Source organism: Strix aluco, chromosome 16 (assembly GCF_031877795.1).
Source record: "Strix aluco isolate bStrAlu1 chromosome 16, bStrAlu1.hap1, whole genome shotgun sequence".
In the NCBI taxonomy this organism is placed as follows: Eukaryota; Metazoa; Chordata; class Aves; order Strigiformes; family Strigidae; genus Strix; species Strix aluco.
Window position 1 is genome coordinate 19196716 of NC_133946.1, and position 20671 is coordinate 19217386.

At 40.2% G+C, this 20671-nt stretch overlaps 1 protein-coding gene across 7 annotated transcripts in view; it reads left to right on the forward strand.

The window, feature by feature from the left end:
- Positions 1–5722: 5722 nt before the first annotated feature.
- The window catches only part of CHID1 (chitinase domain containing 1), a 117193-nt gene continuing 102244 nt past the window's right edge, over positions 5723–20671 (forward strand). For 3 of the 7 annotated variants that reach the window (XM_074842677.1, XM_074842676.1, XM_074842678.1), the window contains exons 1-7: positions 5730–5943; positions 8883–9048; positions 10464–10613; positions 11473–11605; positions 12612–12656; positions 12939–13045; positions 14508–14569. In XM_074842677.1, the coding sequence (XP_074698778.1) occupies positions 8923–9048; positions 10464–10613; positions 11473–11605; positions 12612–12656; positions 12939–13045; positions 14508–14569 (623 nt within the window). In that variant the 5' untranslated portion in view covers positions 5730–5943; positions 8883–8922. Of the gene's footprint in view, positions 5944–8882; positions 9049–10463; positions 10614–11472; positions 11606–12611; positions 12657–12938; positions 13046–14507; positions 14570–19399; positions 19473–20671 lie in introns of all 7 variants that reach the window. The other 4 variants (XM_074842675.1, XM_074842674.1, XM_074842672.1 and 1 more) reach the window with 4 other exon arrangements.

The window sequence follows — 20671 nt, forward strand, 5'->3', positions numbered from 1 at the left end:
GGCGGTCCTGCGGGCCGGCTGTCTGGAGGCTGGGCCCTGGAGATCGGCTGTGCCGCTGCTGGGACACGATTACCAGTCACCCGCCGTCAGGGCAGACGGGCCCAGGCCGAGGTGAGGGGCGGCGGGCAGGCGGCCCGTCCCCGTGAGGGGTCGGCAGGGCGGCTCAGCCGCTGGATCCGCGGGTGAATCCGCTGCATGCTCCCTGCGCAGGGACGGCCTAATCCCTTCCTCTCCCCGTGTCCCTAACGATCGAGAAGTTTTATGGTTTCTTAAGGAGAAATATCGGGCTTCACAGGCGCCTCAGAGGGTGTAACTTCTGACGGAGAAGGAGAGGGAGGGCAGATCGGAAGACAAGAAGATGTCACTTCATCAGCAAGCTCTGGGCAGTCTGTTAACCTTGGATGTTATTTCTAAAATGTGGGAAGCAGGGTACAGACCTTCTGGTATGGTACGTAAGATCACACTTTCCACAGGGTGGACTGACAAAGGTCATGCATTGGTCATCCGGCTCAAAACGGGCCCAGAACAGTGCACAGGATCTACTTGACATACCCTGCATAGTCACTCTGAACATTTGCAAGCCCAAGAGCTGCTATATGCAGAGCCATCCTTTGTCACATACCCCTCGTGAGCCTGCTCTCAGTTGCATAAGTGCCACAGTTGCTCTGCATTACATGTGACAATTCACACTCCTCTGACTCCCTGGGCGTGCAAACCCAGGGCCACGTGTTTCTCATGAAGGCTGAGAACATGCAGAGCGACACAGTCCCACGCCACATTTACTCCTGAGATTGAAAACATTTCAAGGTTAAACTGTCTTAAACATGCCAAAGTGGTAGGACTGCACAGAGCGTTTAATCTCATCAGCTGAAAATAGATTCAAATGGTGTCAAAACTGGCCTAGTCTGCCCAACCAAAAGTATGCTGAGTTTCATTCGTAATGCAAGTGATTAGTATACTTAGTGGATTATAATGACCTGTAGAATCATGGGGTTTTAGGGCTACTGGAGATCAATCAGTCATTTCATCTGTTTTCCTCTATACTTCAAGCCATTTCATTTCACCTGTTTTGGTTTTTTTTTTCCCCTGAATTGAGCATTTAGCTACAGCCTATCTTCCAGAAAGGCACTCAGTCTTGATCTGACACCATCAAATTCACTGTTTCCCTGCACAGTTTGTTTCCATGGTTAATCCTCCTCATTTAGAGCTTGCATCATATTTAAATTTATCAAGCTCCAGTGCCTTTAAGCTAATGATACATTTTTCTCTCATAGATAAAGAACTAATACTTGATACTGTATCTCTGATAGTGGCTCTACACCCCCCGGTAGGCCACCTCTGACCTGTCTGTTCTGCATGTTTTCAGGATACATTGTTACATGAGTGCTTTTTAGTTGTGGAAGTATCAATTAGAAAGACAAGATGGCAGTATGTGGCAAGCACGCATCTATCCGTTTCTCCCTGGATCCATTTTGTAGACCAAGTCCAACTACAGGCAGCCATGTACAACTTATATTCAACTCCGATACTCTGCATCTGCAGGCTTACATGAAGAAAGCTCTCCTTTTTCATAGCTTTACAAACAGATTTTGATGCTTAACTAATTTCCATTTGCCTTTGAAGCTGAAAACTGAAGATGTCACTATGTAGGAGTTTCTGTTTCAGAAAAAAACATCTTTTTTGAGCTAGCCAAAATGTTGAACTAATTTGTACTCTTAAGAGCACAGTGACACCTAAAGGCTAAGTGTATCTGTCCTGTGGCTGTCTGCCAGTCAGTACTGCAACTGCAAGTCATGCAGGTACATGTAAACTATCTTTTAAGTGGTGGCTTAAATACTGCTAGCAGAATAGCTGTGGCAGCATGGGCTGCAAATTCTGCTTGAGAACTGGGGTAAATACTCAAGTAGTTAACCCATATGGAGCGCTTTAGTTTTGTAACTATATTGCTAAATACTTCATTTGAAGTGGCCCGCTATGCAGTACACATGCCCAGGTTATTTTAGGTCAACCTCCTTTGACTTTTGAGGCTTTACTATAGTCATCCTTGTTCCCTGTCTTCTTTTTGCCTCGACAAAGGCTCATGCAATTATGACAAACGTGTAGGTATACATCTGCCTTTACTGCCTTATAATTTAGAACTTATTAGTCCATTTCAGAGAGGGAGAGGATACAAATTTTATGTGAATAGTTAGCTAGAGGAAAGAGAGCCTGTAATGGTCTCTATATGTGTCCTGACTGAAAGAAACAGTGTAATGCTGTTATTATACAGCACAGAGTTCAATTAGGCACAGCACAAATGCACTGAGTTAATAAATGTGGAAAACATTTTGGTTTGAGCTTAACATCTATAAAACACTGGTCTGTGAAAAAACAGACTTCACTAGTTCCATACATCCCAAGATGTTGTGATTTTTAAAAAGATTTCTTACTGTAAAACCAGCATTAAAGGGGAAATAGTCTCAAGAAATGCTTTCCTATTACACAAAATGTTTTGCAGCACATTTGTTTGCCAACAAATCCACAATGTCTATCCATTCTTTCCCATGTTATACATTAGTTGCTTTAATCATTTTCAGAATTTCATTGTACTTCGGTACAAAGACTTGAATAATTACACTGACCTTCCAAAAACTATTAACTGAATGAATTCAGCTGGTGAGTATCCATTTGTGGGAACCACAAAGAGGAATTGTTCCTTTCCCTTTGTTACTTCTGTTAGATTTGTCCCTCACCCCATCCGTTATTGCTTTCTTCTGCTCCTCATTGTCATTCTAACCGTTACCGGAAGCAAAAAGAGCTAAGGAGAACACAGAATTGGTGGCTCCTCATGCACACTCAATCGTGTTTCTCTACCTGACATCTAACGTTCATCAGCCATTAACAGAGAGCACAGGTTTATCAGCAATGCCTTCTGCCATGTATCAGATGTGCTGCTTTCACGATTAAGAAACACAAAGTTAGGGTAATACCACCAGCATGAAACCCCAAACTTCCAGAAATTTGGGATGAATTTGCCTAGATCTTTTCTTTCCAGTGAGCTCCTCAATGACCAGAAGGGTTTTACACTCAAAACACAAGGTTTATATTAAAATGTAGAATAGAATACTTAAGCTTTAAAATGAACTCTAAGAGAGTAGATGAGATAAAATAAGGGTGAATAAAGGTTTTACAAACAAGATCTCCTTTGCCACCTGCATGCTGGCAGAGTAATGTCAGCCAGCTGGGTGGCTTTGCGAGTTGCACTGAACTCTGTATAACTCACTTTAGTTCACAGGAGTTTTTTTTTCATTTCATCTTTGAGGTTCTTCTGCTGTTTCTCTTAGCTTGCTTTCTCCTTAACTACAGGCTTCCACACATTTCTTGCTGCCATGACATTTTAATTTTCTGAGTACGCACAGTTACTTGCGAGGAAATCAGCACACTTCTACTCTCCCCCAGGTGTCCTATCTTGCTCAGGTACCGCTTTTTAAAAGGAAGACTGGTGTACAAACTGAAAAAACAAAACAAAAAAACCAAAAACAAAACAGGAATAAAACTGATATGGTCTATCACAGGCAACCATACCCCATTTTTAAATTTATTCATGCCTATTTGAGCTGGCCACAAATGCATAGAATTAAAGCAAAAGATGACTTGTCAGTAATAATAATCAAAATCAGTAACTGCTAGAGTATGAGGAAAAGACAAACAGAAAACTGATCGGTATTTCATGTAAAATACCTTCAAAGCTCGAGGGCTTTTCTAGAAAAATTAAAAGTTAAGAAGCATAATTTCAGGAAAAGCAAAGTGAAATTTAATGAGTTACAATTAGTTACACAGGGGGAACTTAGGTGCTGAGATGCCCAGCATTGTGGCACCCAGCCTTCAAGTACATGGCTCAAGGATAGGAAGTCATAGTGCCAAGTTCAGTTACTGAATCTAGCAAGTAGTGCATGGGGTAGACAGTAGGAGTTAAGCAAGATATATTCATGATTCCCAGAACAGACAGAGATTCCTGTCTCTTTGGAGAACATTGAAAATGTAGAAGCACAAAGATCCCCTTACCTTTTAGTCTTGCTTAGTGGAATGCCAGTCTCTGGTGAAGACTGCCCAACACCTTGTAGAGCTGTTAAAAATTTGAGTGCATCCTTACATATAAGAGATAAGATCTGTGATTCCCTTACAGGTCTCCTCAATGGCAGCATGCACCTTCCCTGTCAACTATTTGCAGCAAACCTTTGAATCAGTCCCACTAAGGCTACAAGAAAGAGAGTCAACAGGAGAATATGATGGGAATGCAACACAGGAAATGATAGATTTCATTACAGAGAGACTGGAAACAAAACTGATTTTTCATGCCCTCATGCCTTCTCTCTGTTGTTCCTGCTACTTAGAAGTGTAACCTGGAAGCATTTAAAGTTTGTGAGAGATGAACAAGATGTTATGAAAACAACAGAAAATCTGGTACCACATTGACTGTAAACTACTTTAGGTACTGTAATTTACTTTAGGTACTTAGAAATTCAGGGCAGTTTATATATGAAAATGTACTGTGTTTCAAACACACTTATCAAGCAGTCCTACGAGATGGAAAAATTCACCACTTCTTGAGTGAAAACTGAAGGATTCGGAGGTGTTTTGGTCACACTAAAGAAGTGGGATGACACATTCCTTTTTCCTGCTCTCTAGTCTGTTAAGTGTGTGGGTCCAAACGTGCTAGTGAATTCCACTTTCCTTTCTGAAGTCCTTGCTAGAATTTAAATCTGGGTGATTTAGTGCAGAGAAACTGTACACATTCTCAGCACTTGCCATAGAAACCATACATCCAGTTGACTGGCAAGACTTTTGTTCAGAGGAAAAACATTTCTATTTGTCTTTTCAGTGCTAAACAATGTTAACGAGGATCTTCATTACACAAGAGGGAATGAAAGAGGAAGACAAATCAGGAGAAAAATAAGGTAACCTCTGCTTCAGGGAGGTCACACCAAGCTGTAACCAACCCAGAAAGCTGGTCACAGAAAAGCTTCTGTTGGGAAGCGCGCTGTCAGGGTAAACTAGGCTTGCCACTACATCACGACATAATGCATCTGTTTTTATCGAGTCTTTTGATATGGTATTTAGTCCCTGCGAGCAGCCCATGAAATAACAGGGTTACATCAAAATGTCCGCTGCAGTAAAAATAGCAGCAGCACAGCCATGTTGTATGTAAACCCACAAACTGCAGAAGGTCAAAACAGGTAATAAAAATCTCAATTTAAAACATAAACTTTTATTTTAAAGCCTGTTAACCGCCGTCTGAGCTCTGACCCCTCCTTTCAGCACACCTGGAGTCAGCAATACAGCTTGCTGACCCTCCGCAGCCGCGCCTGTACTGTCGCCGTGTCTCCAGGCCACTGCACGGATTTTAGCCCCAACTCCCCGCTTACACTATTTGCTGCAGCCTGGAGTAAACCCAGAGGCCCTCCAAGGGAATTTACAGTTAGGCCGTGACTAGCACTTGCTTTCTTGGGGCGCTGAGAAGCCTCCCGCCCGCCCCGGGGAGCCGGCGCTGAGCCACAGCGCCGCCGCCAGAGCGGCCCCGCCGCCATGTTAGCGCCTCCGGCTGCTGGCAGCCGCCCGCATCCCGCCACCGCCTCAGCGCTGCCCCGTCAGCCGGCGGGGCGGTGCCGCCCGCCTCTACTAACGAAGCGGCGGCGGGCGGTAGGTGGTGGCAGCGGGCGGCGGAGAGGGAAGGGGCGGGCGGTGGCCCTCGGCCTGCACCGTAGCTGCGGCGGGGGTTGACCCGGTAGCGGAGGGCGACCGGGGCGGCCCCCCGGGGTCCGAGCTCGAGGCGGGGCCCGCGCTGAGGGGACCCGCGCTGAGGGGGCCCGCGCTGAGGGGGCCCGCTGGCTCGGCGGGCGTGCAGGCTCCGGCGGCCCCTCAGGTCTGCGTTGGAAGGCTTTGGGATCTCCCAGAGTCAGACGGGTATGGGAGGCGATTCTTACTGTCACAGTAGAGCATCTTGCAAGAGTGGAGGGAGTAATGTTTACACAGGTTAAAACCGGTTTATTTTCACTCCTGAATCTAGCTTTTGTTGATTAAATTTAAAAACACATCAACACAATGCTTCCTGGGCTTCCTTTGCTAAGGGATGCAGGCTCCTTCTGCAGCAGCAGTTAGAATCTAGTTCCTTTAGAAATACAAGTATAAACATTAACTCTGATTTCCAAATAGTTACTGTGCCAGACTCCGAGATTACTTAGTTTCTTCGGTTGCTTCTTTGTACAGCCTAAATCTATGCTAGTGTTTCTCTCTTAAAAATAAAGCTGCTTTTAAAACAGCTGATTAAAAGTATGTTACCTCATGTGAAGACTCAGGTTAAACAACATTTGTGGCCTGGCTTAAAAACCTGTGCTTCAGATCAGTTTGTCAAAAGATGTTTTAAACTTTCAATTGTCCCTAGTATGAGTTGAACAAGGACACAGTCAGTCTTCAATTTTGCTTGTATTTTGCAATGATACAGGAAACAAATGAGTGCCAAACTCATACAGTTCTGCTCAGTTTAGTTAGTTTGACAAGAATTACACAGTGATGAAGGAAGATTTGCAAAAAAAAAAACTTGACAGGGAACTAATTTTTGTAAAGCTTGCGAAATCCACGCTTATAGTTTCCACAAAGAGCATTTAAATTTTGACTAATTCATCTTCATGTAGTTGAGCGATGCTGTCTACTTAATTTTCAATAAACCAATGTTAAAGAACAAATTATTAAACGAAGGTTGCAACCAAGAGTCAATATTGGACTGTCACTGACAGAAACCATTTTGCCACAGGCTCAGTGCTTCCTATAGATCTAGGAGTGGATGTTGTCTTGATAGTAACTGGCAGATGGATATGATCATGTCAAGGAAATGAGCACATTTTGATGCCTAATTAGAGTTCAGTGATGTTTTTTTAAACTTCTGTTCTTCAGCTGTTAAATATTAACTTTTCTTCAGGGAAGTGGATGCTGTTGCTAATTGTTTCTGAAAGTGAAATCCAACACCATAAAATCGATATATACCAGTTTCTGAAAGAATTGATATCCTGTCCAGATAGTTAAGACTTGTATTGACTATTCAGGCTCTCAATTGTTCCTCTCTGCAGTAGTTTATAGATCCTGCCAAGCTAGGAACAGGGTAGATGCTATCAAGAGCAACCTGCTTTGTCTAATTTTTTAGGATGTGGAAAACAAGCGGGTTACCTGTGACCTTGAAGTCAAAGTAGAAGCATAACACCTTAACTATTAATAATAGTGAATTTTAAATGGTACAGCAATTTAGCTTTTACCCCACCTTCTGGATCTAAGAGGTATTAGAAGGCTTTCTGCTTTTATCCTGCAGTCTTTATACGACTTGACTAAAGCCTTCAACTCATTTTGTACATGAGGTCTTTGATGCTCTGTTCTTTGGTGCTAGTGGCATTGGTGTTTTCAAGCCCTTCTGGTGCCATCATCCTTCTTTCTTCCCTTATCACGTACTCCTCTCTTTTCCCGCAGAATCCCTAACTCCTGCAGTAAATATCCCTGCTTTTTAAAACCTCACTGCTAAGCTAGCCACATCCAAATATGTGTAAGTTTATCGGGTTGTTGATCTCATCTCTGCATTACCACTGTTAGCCTCAAATAGCAGTCGTTTCATTGAGTACACTTCCATGTAACCTTTACGGTTCCTTCTGCCACCATGTTACTGCCACAGTGCTCCTTTAGAGTGCTCAGCCTGCTGTTGTGGGATCCCTCACCTGATGTTTTGTACAGAAACAAAGTACTCAGACTTTGGGCAGCTCTTGTTACCAGTGCCAACAGAACAAGTCTTATAAATATGACTTGAAGAAATGAGCTTATAAGTTTTTTAAAGTAAATGGTAGAAATATTAATTCTTCAGAGTAACACAGGAAGCATGAGAATTTTTTAAGTTTGACTAAACTTTAGAAAATTATGGGAATGGTAACCTTTTTTTCGTCTCCATTAGGATCTCATGAGAAGCAGCCTGATATGTTACCTAGTTTATTATAGATGAAAGCTAGTCCCAGTTTGATACTTAGGACTTCCAGAATTAGTAACAGGTTGCTTTTCTTCATTTTGGTATTCTACCTCCTTTGGCCCTGGTTCCCCTAATGCTAAATACTTGTTTTCTTCTTACCCACTTCTGGGAACTAGTCTGCAAAACCAGTGCAACTCATGAATGGGGAGAGGTTGAAAAACAAGCTCTGGCTGTATTTGAAATTTTTTTGGTAAAGTCTTTCCTCTGACGGAACTAAAGTGTAATAGATAAATAACACTGAACAGAACTGTTCTCTATTAATTCTCAATTCTTTCATCTGGAGCTGGGACAAACTGTTAAAGTCATTCTTCTAGACCAAAAGGGCCCCTATTTTTTTTTCAACTCTGTGTGTTTCACTGACTTGGCAAGGAATTGAAAGCAAAGTTCTCACCTGTTAGGGTAAAGGCACATAGCTATAAGCATATGGCTATAATTCTTCCTGTCTCTTAATTAATTTGTGACTTGCTGACTGGGTTAGGCAGGAGCAGAAACAAATGGTATCTCTTATTTGCTATAGAAAAGGTAAGGTGGTGCTATCAATGTTCTGGGCAGCAAATATTTATCTCAGTTTCAGCTGTAAACAGTTATACTTCTTTAGGGATTCTTTAAAAGGGAAGCTTCAAGTGTCCAACCCACTTTCTCTGTGATACACCTACTGAAACAAGGGACAAAAAAAGTCTAGCAATTTCTTAAAATACTCTGCTATTTTGCTGCCAGAGCAAAAGCACTATTAAAACAGTACTGTCTTAATAAGTCTGATTCTAGAGGACAGAATATAAGACAATTGCTTGACTTTCCTTAGACAAGAAAACTGAATTAAACTGTTACATTCTTCTGTTCACAGAGATTTGAAGCCTTATGTTTTCAGGGCAGAGAAACTTGACATGGGGAAAAACACCATGAGGCTTCTCTATGCTTCACTTTCTCTTACTATGATTTGTTGGCTAGTTGAAGGTACCCTGTCAAAAACAGATGCAAAGAAAGGAGCTACAAAAAAACTGGAAGAAAAGGTAAGAGAAGTAACTGAAATGCTCATCTTCTCTAACATGTGCAGTGAACTAATTGAACTTTGGTAAATGGACTGTCACTCTGCCAAAGCGGTATTAAAAGCAACCATGCATCTCCATGCTGAAGCTTATCCTCACAAATAATGCTACCTGAAACTGTCCTTTCCTTCAGCTTTTATGAGTGTCACACATTTGTTCACTCCTTGAACCAATATGCTGTAGACTTCTGGAGTTTTATCCCCCGTGCAAGCTGCAGAAGCAGGAAGTTTTTGCCCCCTCTTGCATAGCTAAAGGAGACATACTTCTATCCCTTTGGAAAGGGGGGTGGGGACAGTAGTTTGGGCCAGGAGCACTAGGTCATTTACTGGTGGAAGGGAAGGTGTTCTCAGCCTTGCCAATGGGAAGGCTGTGTCCTCATAGAAGAGTTTGAAGAGCCTTCTAACCAGCAGTTCTTTTGCGGGCAGAAATGATTCAGAGTCCTGTAGCAATCTGAGCAAGTGGAGCCAACGTGCTCAAGTCTCTCTTACCTTGCTGAGCATGTCCTTGTTTCCTGCCTGTTTTCTTTCAAAACTGCAAGAAGGCACAGCAGCGTAAGAGAAAGGGTGTGTATGGAGAGGAAGTATATTTACCAGTGCATATACCAAGTGTATGTATGTAGTGTTGCTAAGCATGTTAGGTAAAAAAGTAGACATGTTCAAAATCCTCTCCCATAAATTATAAGTATAGTTAATCCTTCATTATGCAGATACATCTCTCATTGTCTGTATTACTTGTTCAGTGTCTACCAGGAAGAAAATCTAGTCTGCAGGTAGTGAGGATAATACAAAGCGTTAAGACAGGCCTTATCCCTGAAGTCCTTCCACTGAACCAGTAGATGGTTTCTGCATACTTACCACGCACACTTTGTTAGGCCTTCTCACTCTGATTCTGTCTGATAAAACGATTTGTGCTGTTTTAGTTGAAGCAGATGTTCCTTAAAGAAAAATGTTCAGAACCTTGGCCTTCAATGCAGCATGCTCAGTCTAAAATATATCCAGTTTAAAAGCCATCTTCAAATTCTTGGTTAAGAACTCCTAATCCCTTTTTGTCATTTTGAGGATAACACGCCAGAAAGCATTGACTAGAGAGCAGAGCGCCATCAGCTGTGGTAAATTATGTTCTTTAATTTTGTCACTTCTTGATTTTTTTTTGTTTGTTTTATATGCTTTTTGCCTTGCAAACAAAAATTTACTGATGATGACAAATAATTTCTGAGCACTTTCCTGTTTCAGTTTTAAATCGAACTGCTCTACATCATTTAAAAGGAGTGCTCAGAGTTTAATGATGTGATGGTTTTTGGGGTTTTTTTTTTGAAGTCTGTTGCTACTGAAAGTGGCTGCTTTGTATAGCTGGTTCTAAAAACTGTCTTCTTCCCCCAGACACTGCATTCTGATAAAAATGTGCAGGACCGGGGCCTGGTAGTTGTGGATCCAAAGGCAAAGGATATTATACTGGAACACAGAAGTTATTGCTCCAAGAAGATGAAGGAAAGACATTTCTCAGGAGATGTTCTGGGATATATTACTCCCGTAAGTTAATAAAATGAATAAAATTGGTGTTTTGAATGAATATGCAGTGGACTGTGCTAATCTGCAGTCTGGCATCTGTGCTTTAAAAATGTTTTTATAATAATGGGAACTTCTGGTCAAATACAGTCAAATAGCCAGAGGATTATTGGAGAGCCGGCTTGGGATTCAGGTGGTCTCAAACCCTTGTTCTCCCATCCATTTCTTGCAGGATGTCTAGGTCATACTGTTTTTTTTTTTCTCACCAGTAAAACAGAGGTGATAGTATTCTCTTGTCCTTGATGGGCCATGTGAAGTTGCAGTAAAATTAGAACAGGAGGGTGACTAAGTGTCATCATACCATGCAGCTACCAACTTGAACCTTCTAAATAAACAGTGCAAATTTTATGCTGCTGTCAAACTGATCTCTTTTGCTATTCAGTCTATTCAGAGCATCCTTTCTTGAATAATAAATGTTTCTTCCTTTTGTTTAGAGGATGCTTTTCACTTGTTTCAGTCTTACACTGCTCAAAAGAGAAATAGGTCCCCTATAAATCTTCACCTTTCTCAAATTGTCTTGAACATAAATGCAGAGGCTGTAAATTCAAAACTGTGTTGGCATCTACATGCAAATTCCTGTAGTTCAGATGAATTTGCAAAATTTGGAGACTGCCTTTCATGTAGCTATCAGAGTTTCCAGAGTACTTTCTTGTTTAAATAAAAATAATGTCCCAAAAAGGTTTCTTCAAACTAACGAATGGGGATCTAGCAAATGATTAGATTTGTGTTAAAGAATTTATATTGGTCAAAAGTAAAGTGAACTGTTTATCTTGCTTTTGAGCCTCTCACTTTTTTTTTTTTTTTTCCTGCTTTCTTTTGCAAGTGGAACAGCCATGGATATGACATTGCTAAAATATTTGGAAGCAAATTTACACTAATCTCACCAGTCTGGTTACAAGTGAAAAGGAGAGGGAAGGAAAGGTTCCAGTTCACTGGGCTCCATGATGCTGATAAAGGTGTTACTTTCTTTTTCTTTGAATATGCATTGCAAGTAAGATTACTGGTGTTGTTGCAGACTAGGTAACATTGGCAATAAATGCATGTGGGTTTTTCTGGCTCTGCCTCATGGTGAAGTACTTTAAACCGTTCCATTTGTGGGGGAGTTTTCTTTAGAGTGAACTTTCTTCTGTCCCCACCTAATCCCATATGTGTACATAGTTTATCTGTCCAAAGAATAAGTAGAAAGATTGGCTCTTCCATCAGGCTGTCTGCAAAGCCCCTCTTAAAAAAAGGAAGGGGCAAAGCATCTGTACAGGCAGAAATAGTCTTTGGTGTTTGCGCTGTGTAGTCGTTTACCTACAAACCAAATTGTGGTTTGTTTTCCCTTTGCAAAAACCTTTGGGTGAATTTGTTCTGGGAACGGAGGTTAAATTTAATCTGAAGAGAATTTTTTCCTTCACTGTCAAGAAACTGGCAGCAAGTTCAGATTTCAGCTAGTATGTTCTTAAATAATAACTAAGTACTTTATGGTTTTGTACTTGATTGAACATGGAATCTCATTTGAAACAGCTATAATTCTTACCATGTTGGTACCTACTAACAAATTACTTTTAGTACAATGACTTCCAAGAGGAATGGATGGGATGCTTGCAAGTACCAACTTAAAAAAAAAAAAAAAAATGCCTCCCAGGTAGTGCTAGGTGACTAGAGAAGTGTTGTTCTGAGTAGGCAGTAAGAAAGTTTCTATGATGAGGCAGAACTGTAAACAGCAGGGAGGGGTTGGGTAGGGACTATTGTAAGGTTGTAGTAAATGCTAGTTATGCTGTAGTGGAGGTGAATAGCTTCAAATTCTGTGTGTCAGAGAATGTTTTGTCTGTGTTGGTTATGACTAGTAGTCTGTGGCAGGAACACAGATACAATGAAACTATGCTACATTATTTGAAGAATGCTTGAAAACATGTTGTCATTGTCAACATCATTTATATTTTAACAGTTGTTCTCTTACTTTATACTGTTTGACAGGCTGGATGAAAGATGTCAGAAAAACCTCCAAAACTGTCAAAATAGGTGAGCCTCTGTTTTATGTTTGTTTGGGTTTTGTTGGCTTTAACTGCTAGCAGAGCAAAAGAAGGCTTTGTTCCAGGTGTATATGGGAGAAGGGGAGGTTCCCTTAGCATAGTTGTATGAAGGAGGAAGTTCGTCAGAGTGAAGAGCAATTATATTAGTCATGTGATATGTTGTTTAGTGGCATCTCTGCTTGTATCTGCTGTATTCTACTTCTGCAGAAATAGTCCAGTGTAGATAATAAATGCTTAATTTTCACTACTGATTGATGACTTTGCTTGATAGTGCCTCGAATTTTGTTTGATGGCTGGACCTATCAGGACTTTGAGAGTGTTTTTGCCAGTGAGGATGAGATAGAGGAGCTTTCCAAGAACATGGTTCTGCTAGCCAAGGTAAAAAGACTTTCTGCTAATTCCTATAAAATAGTGTGAGATGGTATTTGATTCTTTTTGTAATCGGTGTTTTCTCATTTCCAGTAGAAATATTCTAGAAAATAAAATTCTGCTCAGCACAATAATGAGGCAGGATTCTTAATAGCATGTCCTAGTATGTGTCCAATTCCTGTAAATACAAAGTATAGCAACATTTAAGTGCAGTTAACTACAAGTCTAAAATGAGACTACGTAAGTCTGATCAACATAACCATATTAAGTTCTTGTTGGCAGCTGCACTGGTGATTTTTGCCTGATATAAATTGTGATTGATAACACCTGTGGCAAACAGCTGACAGGCTGAATGTTGCTGAGGCAGTAGTGGGTACGTGATAAATTTCTTATGGAGGTTACCTAGTGAACAGGCTTTTCTTTTAAATTTCTATTAAAAAACCTAAATCTATTTAGCAGGGGCTAAAGTGGTTAGTGACGTTTTTTGAAAGAGGGTCAAGTGTCAATGAGTGCTGTTTTCTGTGTTACAGGAGTACATTCATGCTCAGTGTGCTAGAGCTAATGAGTCACTTCTAATACCAAGAATAGCTCACTGGGTATCTGTTACTGTACAGTTTTGCTCTGATAAACCAGTTTCCTTAAAATGTTAAGAGGCTAGGGAGAGGAGAAGAGGATTTCCTTTAAGGAATGGTTACTGTTTGCTAAGGTTTTCTGGGCAGCCCCTTAGCTAATGGCTTTAGAGCTATGCATGCGTACAGCTTGACAAGTTGCACCCAAAAGACCTTCAACTTTAGTGGTTGATTCATGACAGCCTGCTTAATTATTGTCAGAATAAGGTTTCTCACTTGCTACATGATGCAAAGAAGTCTTAATGTGCTCTAGAGGAAGATAGATGTAGAGGTAAACTGGATAGTTTCTTATAATTGGTAGCCAATACATCAATTTTAGGTCCTCAGTAACAGTTGGCCTCTTGAGGAAAGGATACTCTAGTACAACAGTATCCTTGATCATGCTAAACATAATTATCACAAGTGAGATTAACTGTGGGAGATGTTTGGAATCATGCCTATGCCAAGTTAGTATTTACATCTTTAGACTCAAGAGCTCATGAATTTTTTCCCAATATACATGTAAATGTGTGTCAAATGATTTGCTTAACATCCATCTTTCATTAATGGCTGAATTTTCCCAATCTGATACTGGTTTATCCTGTAAGAGTAGAAGTCATGGATAACTAATAGAGATTTTCAACTTTTGCATGTTTGTTAAATAATTTGTGCTTCTCTTTGACTTCTTCATGAAATGCTGCATTAAAGACAAAGCTGGTATAAGAACACAAAGCATGTTCAATCTGTAACATTACAAGCAAAATTACAGTAATTGTGTGCTTTGATACTGTATTATCATCTCTGATACAAGCATAATGAATAAGCATGGTGATTAACTGTATATCGTTGTCGATTCCCTTTAGAATGAAAATTTTGATGGTTTTGTAGTTGAAGTTTGGAGTCAGCTGGGAAATCAAAAGCAAACGTGAGTATGAGTCTGTAGGATGTGATTCCTAAAAATTGGCTCTTTTAAAGCATCTTTTGAATTTGTCCAAGTTGATTTGAATTTGTCATTATAAATAAATACACTTCATTGTGGGACAACTGAAGATTGTTGCACTTAGAATGAAGTAGAAGAGTCTACTCCACTCTACATGAGCTCAAAGATTACATAATAATCTTCACAGTGGACCCAGCAGACCACATTAGCCTTTCATACTTGAGTTCTGCAAGATGTTGCTGTTGTACAAGGGTGAAGAGGGTATCTCATTTGCTCAGACCTTGGCACTAGCCTTTATTATAACATTGATTGGTTTGGGTTACTGGGTGAAGCTTGGAAGTGTGGGATACTTTCAAGACCATCACATTTGAGTTGATTAGGAAACCTTCCAAACCTTTCTAGAGAGATCTTTTAGACATACCAAATCTAAAACCAAAATCCCCAATCTGAAGCAAATCTAGGAAAAAACTGTCTTCCAGTTCTTGCAAGCACAGTATATTTTAAACTTTGGATTAATTGATTTACCTTTTGATAGCTCCACTATGAAGTTTCAGTGAGTCTGCATTAGTTGTAGCTGCTAAAACTAAAGGGCTTATCCATATTAAGTTGTTTTCTGACATTCTAATCTGTTTTCCTTGAGTAAAAGCCCCTTGGCTGCCTTGGCACCTTGGACAGAGTCAGGGTAAGGCGAGCTCCGAACTGCTGCTTCAGGAGGAAAAGGCAGAATGTGTGGTGAAATGAATGATTCAGTGCAGCAGTCTGAAGATTTTGTGTTAGTTCCCTCAGGAAATTCAAGCATCCATTCCCTAAAGCACAGTATTTCTACCAGCTCTCTATTGCCTAAAATGTGTGGGGGAAAGTTGTTTAAAAGAAAGCTCCACAGAATGCAGACTTCATTATGGGAGAATTTAACCTTTCAAAAATGGTTGCTTCAGGTTATTCTTTTTAGGGAAAAAGTTACTGTCTGATGGCATATAATAATTACTTGTGGAACTGAGTGTTCTATTAACAGAGTCCTACATTTTCCCTATAACATCAACACTTGGGAACAAAGAACTGAAACTGCAGAATCTTTGTAGCCTTGTCAGGGGCTCCACTATTTGCACTGGAATGAATAATCCTTAAAATAGATGCTCTTGCTCATAATTAGGTAATTTGCCAGGTTGTTCCTAAGAGTTAATCTCTATACTGAGTTCTGAACCTATTGCAATGTCTTAATAAGACAGCCAACGAGGTGATTTAAGCAATTAGTAACTGCCAGCCCGAAGCTGGGTGTAGTGGACAGTTTATCTCTTGTGCTTACTGTATTTTAGTAAAATTGATGCTTTTCCTATTAGTTAGCTTAGACAAATGTAAGGCACACTGTATTACTGTAATTTTAAGACTCACTGAAGGCCGATTTAAGCACACTAGTGTCAACGTGCTGTATTGCAAATGACACACATGAACAAAGCATACGTTTTTATTCGCTCCAGGGTGAGTTTACTTATGGCATAGTAAAAATGTTACTCTTTGCCAGGAATAATGCTGGCTCAAAACAGCATGGCTTGTCCCATCTTACGTGGTAAGAACTGTTTGTACTTGTGGAGGGAACTGCTGCGTAGTTGCTCTGGCCTTCAGTACCTGAGTGTTATTTAGGTGAAGTGTAGAAGCACCACTTACATATTCACTGTCTGTCTGTCATTGATAGACAGGAGTTGGAAGTATTTTCCATAACTTTGGAGAAGAAAAGGGTTATTCTCATAGAGAGAATTGTAACTGCCTCCTTTGCTCTGAGTCAGTAATGTTTGATCATATGTGGCCACCTGTGAACAAGACTTTAGGATTATCCTAACTAAAGATGTGAAAGATGATGTTTGGCAAAAAAACATGAATAGAAATAAAAGTTACAAACTGCAGATTTTCCTCCTCTTCAAGACCAATTTTAATTTAAGTGCTGAATTGTAAATTCATCTGTGTGGGTTTTTTTTCCCCCTCCCTTTATTGCCACTCCCCTAGAAATGGGTAGGGTGTTTAAGTTGCAGAATACCTTGTGTCAGGCTTGCCTCCTCAGAGACAAGCGTTCTGAATAAGGCTAATCTAGGTAACAAGCTGAAGCTAGACTAGTGTGTAGAATAACAGCTGTTTTGTGAAAATAGAAGTACATCATTACATTAAAATTTTTTCTCATGATGCTTGTAAGTTATGGGACCAGGGTCTTCATTTTAAGATTAAGTCAGTTTGTCCATCACTTGCTCTAAAACTGAGTGGCTTGGCTATCCGGTGCCACAGGGGTTTTCCCTGTCAATGTTTTTTAGAGTGAACAGGTGCATTGAACAGTTCTTAAGGGGCAGAATTAAGTGAATTTATCACCTTGCACATTGAGTGCCGTTGCTCCGGGACCTGTTCGTTTCCTTTTGAATAGCAGAGCAGAGTTATTCCCGAGAAACCGGCAAGCATGGACAGTCTCGCTTTGCTTGTCCCTGCCAGAAAAGACTTGGAGCAGCCCATGACCCCTCTAGCCACGGAGTGGCAGTGTTGTAACGCGAGTCACACCTGATCGTCCTGCTCAGATTGTCTTCCGAAAGCGACAACCACCAGTAGGAAAGCGCATTCTTAACCTTGGAAGGGTGAGGGTCAGTTGACAGGTCGGTGTCAACACAGAGATGACCCCTAATCCTTTGGAGATGTTCACAGAACAGCAACTGTGTATGCTCCATACGAAGCGTCTGTATTAACTGTTAGGTACATAGTGTGGGCTTTCCAGATTAAGATCCTTCAAGGTCAAACACTTGAAAGTAGCTTAACCTACTTCTAGGTAAGGGAACAAAAGATCATAATGATGGTCCTGGGAACAGATAGTCTGCCTTCAAATTACTTCCAGAGCTGTCTGACAATATAAGGAAACAATGCTAACACAATTTATTCCTATTATTTAGTGTGAACATGTTTTAGTTTAAAAAGAAAATAAAAGAATCAGATGGACTCTTTTCTGAAATACAAGGACTAGTCTCACGTAAGCAGTTAGCAACAGGTTATTGAGAGTCAACACAGGTGCATAAAAGTACCTGGGGATATGCTGCAGCTGCAGCTTGCCTTACGAAATGAGAGAGCAGTGGCATAGATCTAAGTAAAAAATACTTCACTTGAAATCATTATGGTTTTCATTTTTCAAAACCTAAAGTAAGTGGATACCTAACTATTAATAAATAGTAAAATGGCACTCAGTTATTCTAGTGCATCCTTTCATGTATCTGTGTTGAGGGGAAAGCTGTGGAAATGATTACTGTTATTTTTTTGATAGTGTTATGGAAAAGATCTATGATCCCATCCCTTAGTGGTAGAGGAACACAGTATAGCACAGGTTTCTTTATCAGACTTAAAATGACTAGAGAGTGGGATTTGCTTATGGAACATTTGTGCTTGATACGACGCTTCAGCTATGAAATCAGCATCCACTGTCCAAAGACAATGTGCAGTGATACATCTTGGCAGAGTGCACCAGTATTTCCTGAGGCAGGTGAGTCTGCAAAAGAATCTGAAAACCTGCAAATTAGTGTCCTAACTAATAAATTGGGTTATGATTTAAGCACTACTTCATATATCAGAAAGCTGGATTAATTGCAGCTGAAGCTCTCTTCTCAGCAGACCTCAACTGAGCAAGTGTCCCCACGAGATACCTTTTTTTTCCAATAGCTGAACATGAATTTTGGCTGGACTAAAGAGGCATGATGACATCTTCATAGCACGTGCTTCCCCCCATTTTCTTGATGTTGGGGCTTGAAACACTGAATTGCCTAAAGACCTTGTGACAATTTTTGTAAATATCTCTGTATAACAGGGTAACAGTGTTAGCTCTGTGCGAAGCTTCTGTAACCCCTAAATCCTGTGGCCAGCTTTTTCAAGAACCTGTGATCACTGAGCATTTTTAAAATGAGACAAATTTAGACACTTCTCTGTCAACCCTTTGCATGTTTCTAGAAAATCTTGATTTTTTGGGTACTCATTTCAACATCAGAAACGAATGAAAATTCTCCCTGCAAGGCCTGAGGAGTTATCTAGAAAGAGTCTTCAGTTTCCTGTTTATCCTAGCTGGCATTACAGATGAGGTGATATGTTGCTAAGAAATTATGTTGCTGGCACCCACTAAGAGATGAAATTCTGTGGTTTCAGGCTCACCATATATCTTCTGTTCTATACCTTCTTAAGCAGAACTAACTTAATCTGGTTTTGTTTGTTTTCAAGAACAAAAAATTTTCTAATCATTCTGGTTTGGGGTTAGAATTGCTCTGTAATGCTCAGCAGACTAAAGTCTTAGATCAATCCTTTGTGCTGCTTTCTTTTGCATATTCATTTAAATGTTGATTTTACCAACAGTATACATTTTATATAAGAGAAATATGTGCCTAAATATAGCTGCCCAGTTTCATGTTAGATATCCTAAGCAGCCTGGTCTCTGGCTGTTCATGTAGGGTCTTGAGTCTTACACAGCAATCCTGTATTCATGCTTTGTATACCTTTGGATGTATAAAATGGCATTAGGTTCTTATATTTAGATGCCCAAATACCACCTGTTCTATCTGAAGAATCTGAACTGTCTTGATATGTGTGTGTGGACCTAAGTTTTGGGGGGTTTATACTGACCAGTTCAGGCTCCTGTAGATGTCTGATACAAATACTTTGAAGTACCCTCTATAGTTGATACCTACTTCATTCCTGTGATTTCTGGGAATAGAATTATTGATACAGTAATCACAGTGAGGTCAAATTTAATGTGAAGTGAAAGACTGCATCTAACTGATTTTGCCTCCTCTCATGCTGACAATCGTTACACAGGGAAAAATGTATTCAGCTTCCCATCTTTTATCCTAACACAGAGGAAATTAGTCTCCTAACAAAAATCAAAATGAGCTAAGATATCCTATGTAGATGATACCTCAATTCTAATGTGTTTTCTTGGGTCTTATAGTTTAAACCTGCTTCTTAATTAAATAACTGTCTTTTATCTAAAACTTTCTTGGCTGATTCTGCAATAAAATATTCCAAGTTATTCATCCTGTGGCATTTAAGTTTAGAAATGTACATGGCAAAAATATTGAGATAACTGAGCAAGCAAAGGTTCTCTGTTTCTTTAGTTAACAGCTAGACAGGATGATGTCTCTCTTGCTAATCTCACTTGTGGGTTTATTGGGTGTTTTTTTTCTCCAGAGACCTGGGTCATGTTGTGAAAAAGGCATGAATGTACCCATCAGAATCTCACAGCATACATAAAAGTGCACACATTATTCTGATCAGTCTGGCATTAGCTGACAGATGGCACTGCCATCACACAGAATCAATCTGAAAAACGTGATTTTTTTTGTCACCACGTGCTGCAGGCACTTGGTATCATGCAGAAGATGACTTTCAGACATCTTATTAATGTTGGTAGGAGTATAGGAGCAAAAAACTCTTCTGGCAGTTCTATCCTTCATGTTAGTCCCTGAAAAATTAATCTATTAATCAAAGATTTGCCATAATTCACTCCAGTTTCTTGGTATTAACTAGGCAATGAAATGGCACAAAAGGGCAATTTCTTCTTGAAGTAGACAGCTTTATTCTGTCCAATTTTCTTGACAAGGCATAAATTTTAGAGAGTACTGACTACCAACTTGAGCAAAAAAGTGGCTGAAGTTGGAAAGTTGCAGAGTTTTGAAGGGTCACGTAACTGAAGGGAAGGATGTAACAGCATTACGTGTCTTCTGCAAGGCTTTTCAAATACACCTACAACCCACGCTTGTGCACTGAAGTAAACTGTACTACAGAGTGTCCCAAACACGATAGACCGGCAATGCTGGAAAAAGGGAGTTCTGTAAAAAATAAGCTTCCCTCACACTTTGGTTGATGAAAATTTGGAGGTCTGCATACTTCGTAGGGAACAAGATACTTCAAAATCATGAACACTTGGAAAATTGACCTACCAAATGGTAGTGATAATAGAAGGCTTGAAATAGTAGGAATGAAGTAGACCTTAATTAGCTCAAGATAGAGTCTTAAAGCTGCCAATGTTTTAGTAGCTACTCTGAAGTTAAATTTGACAGTGGTGAAGTCTCTGGTAAATATTTAATG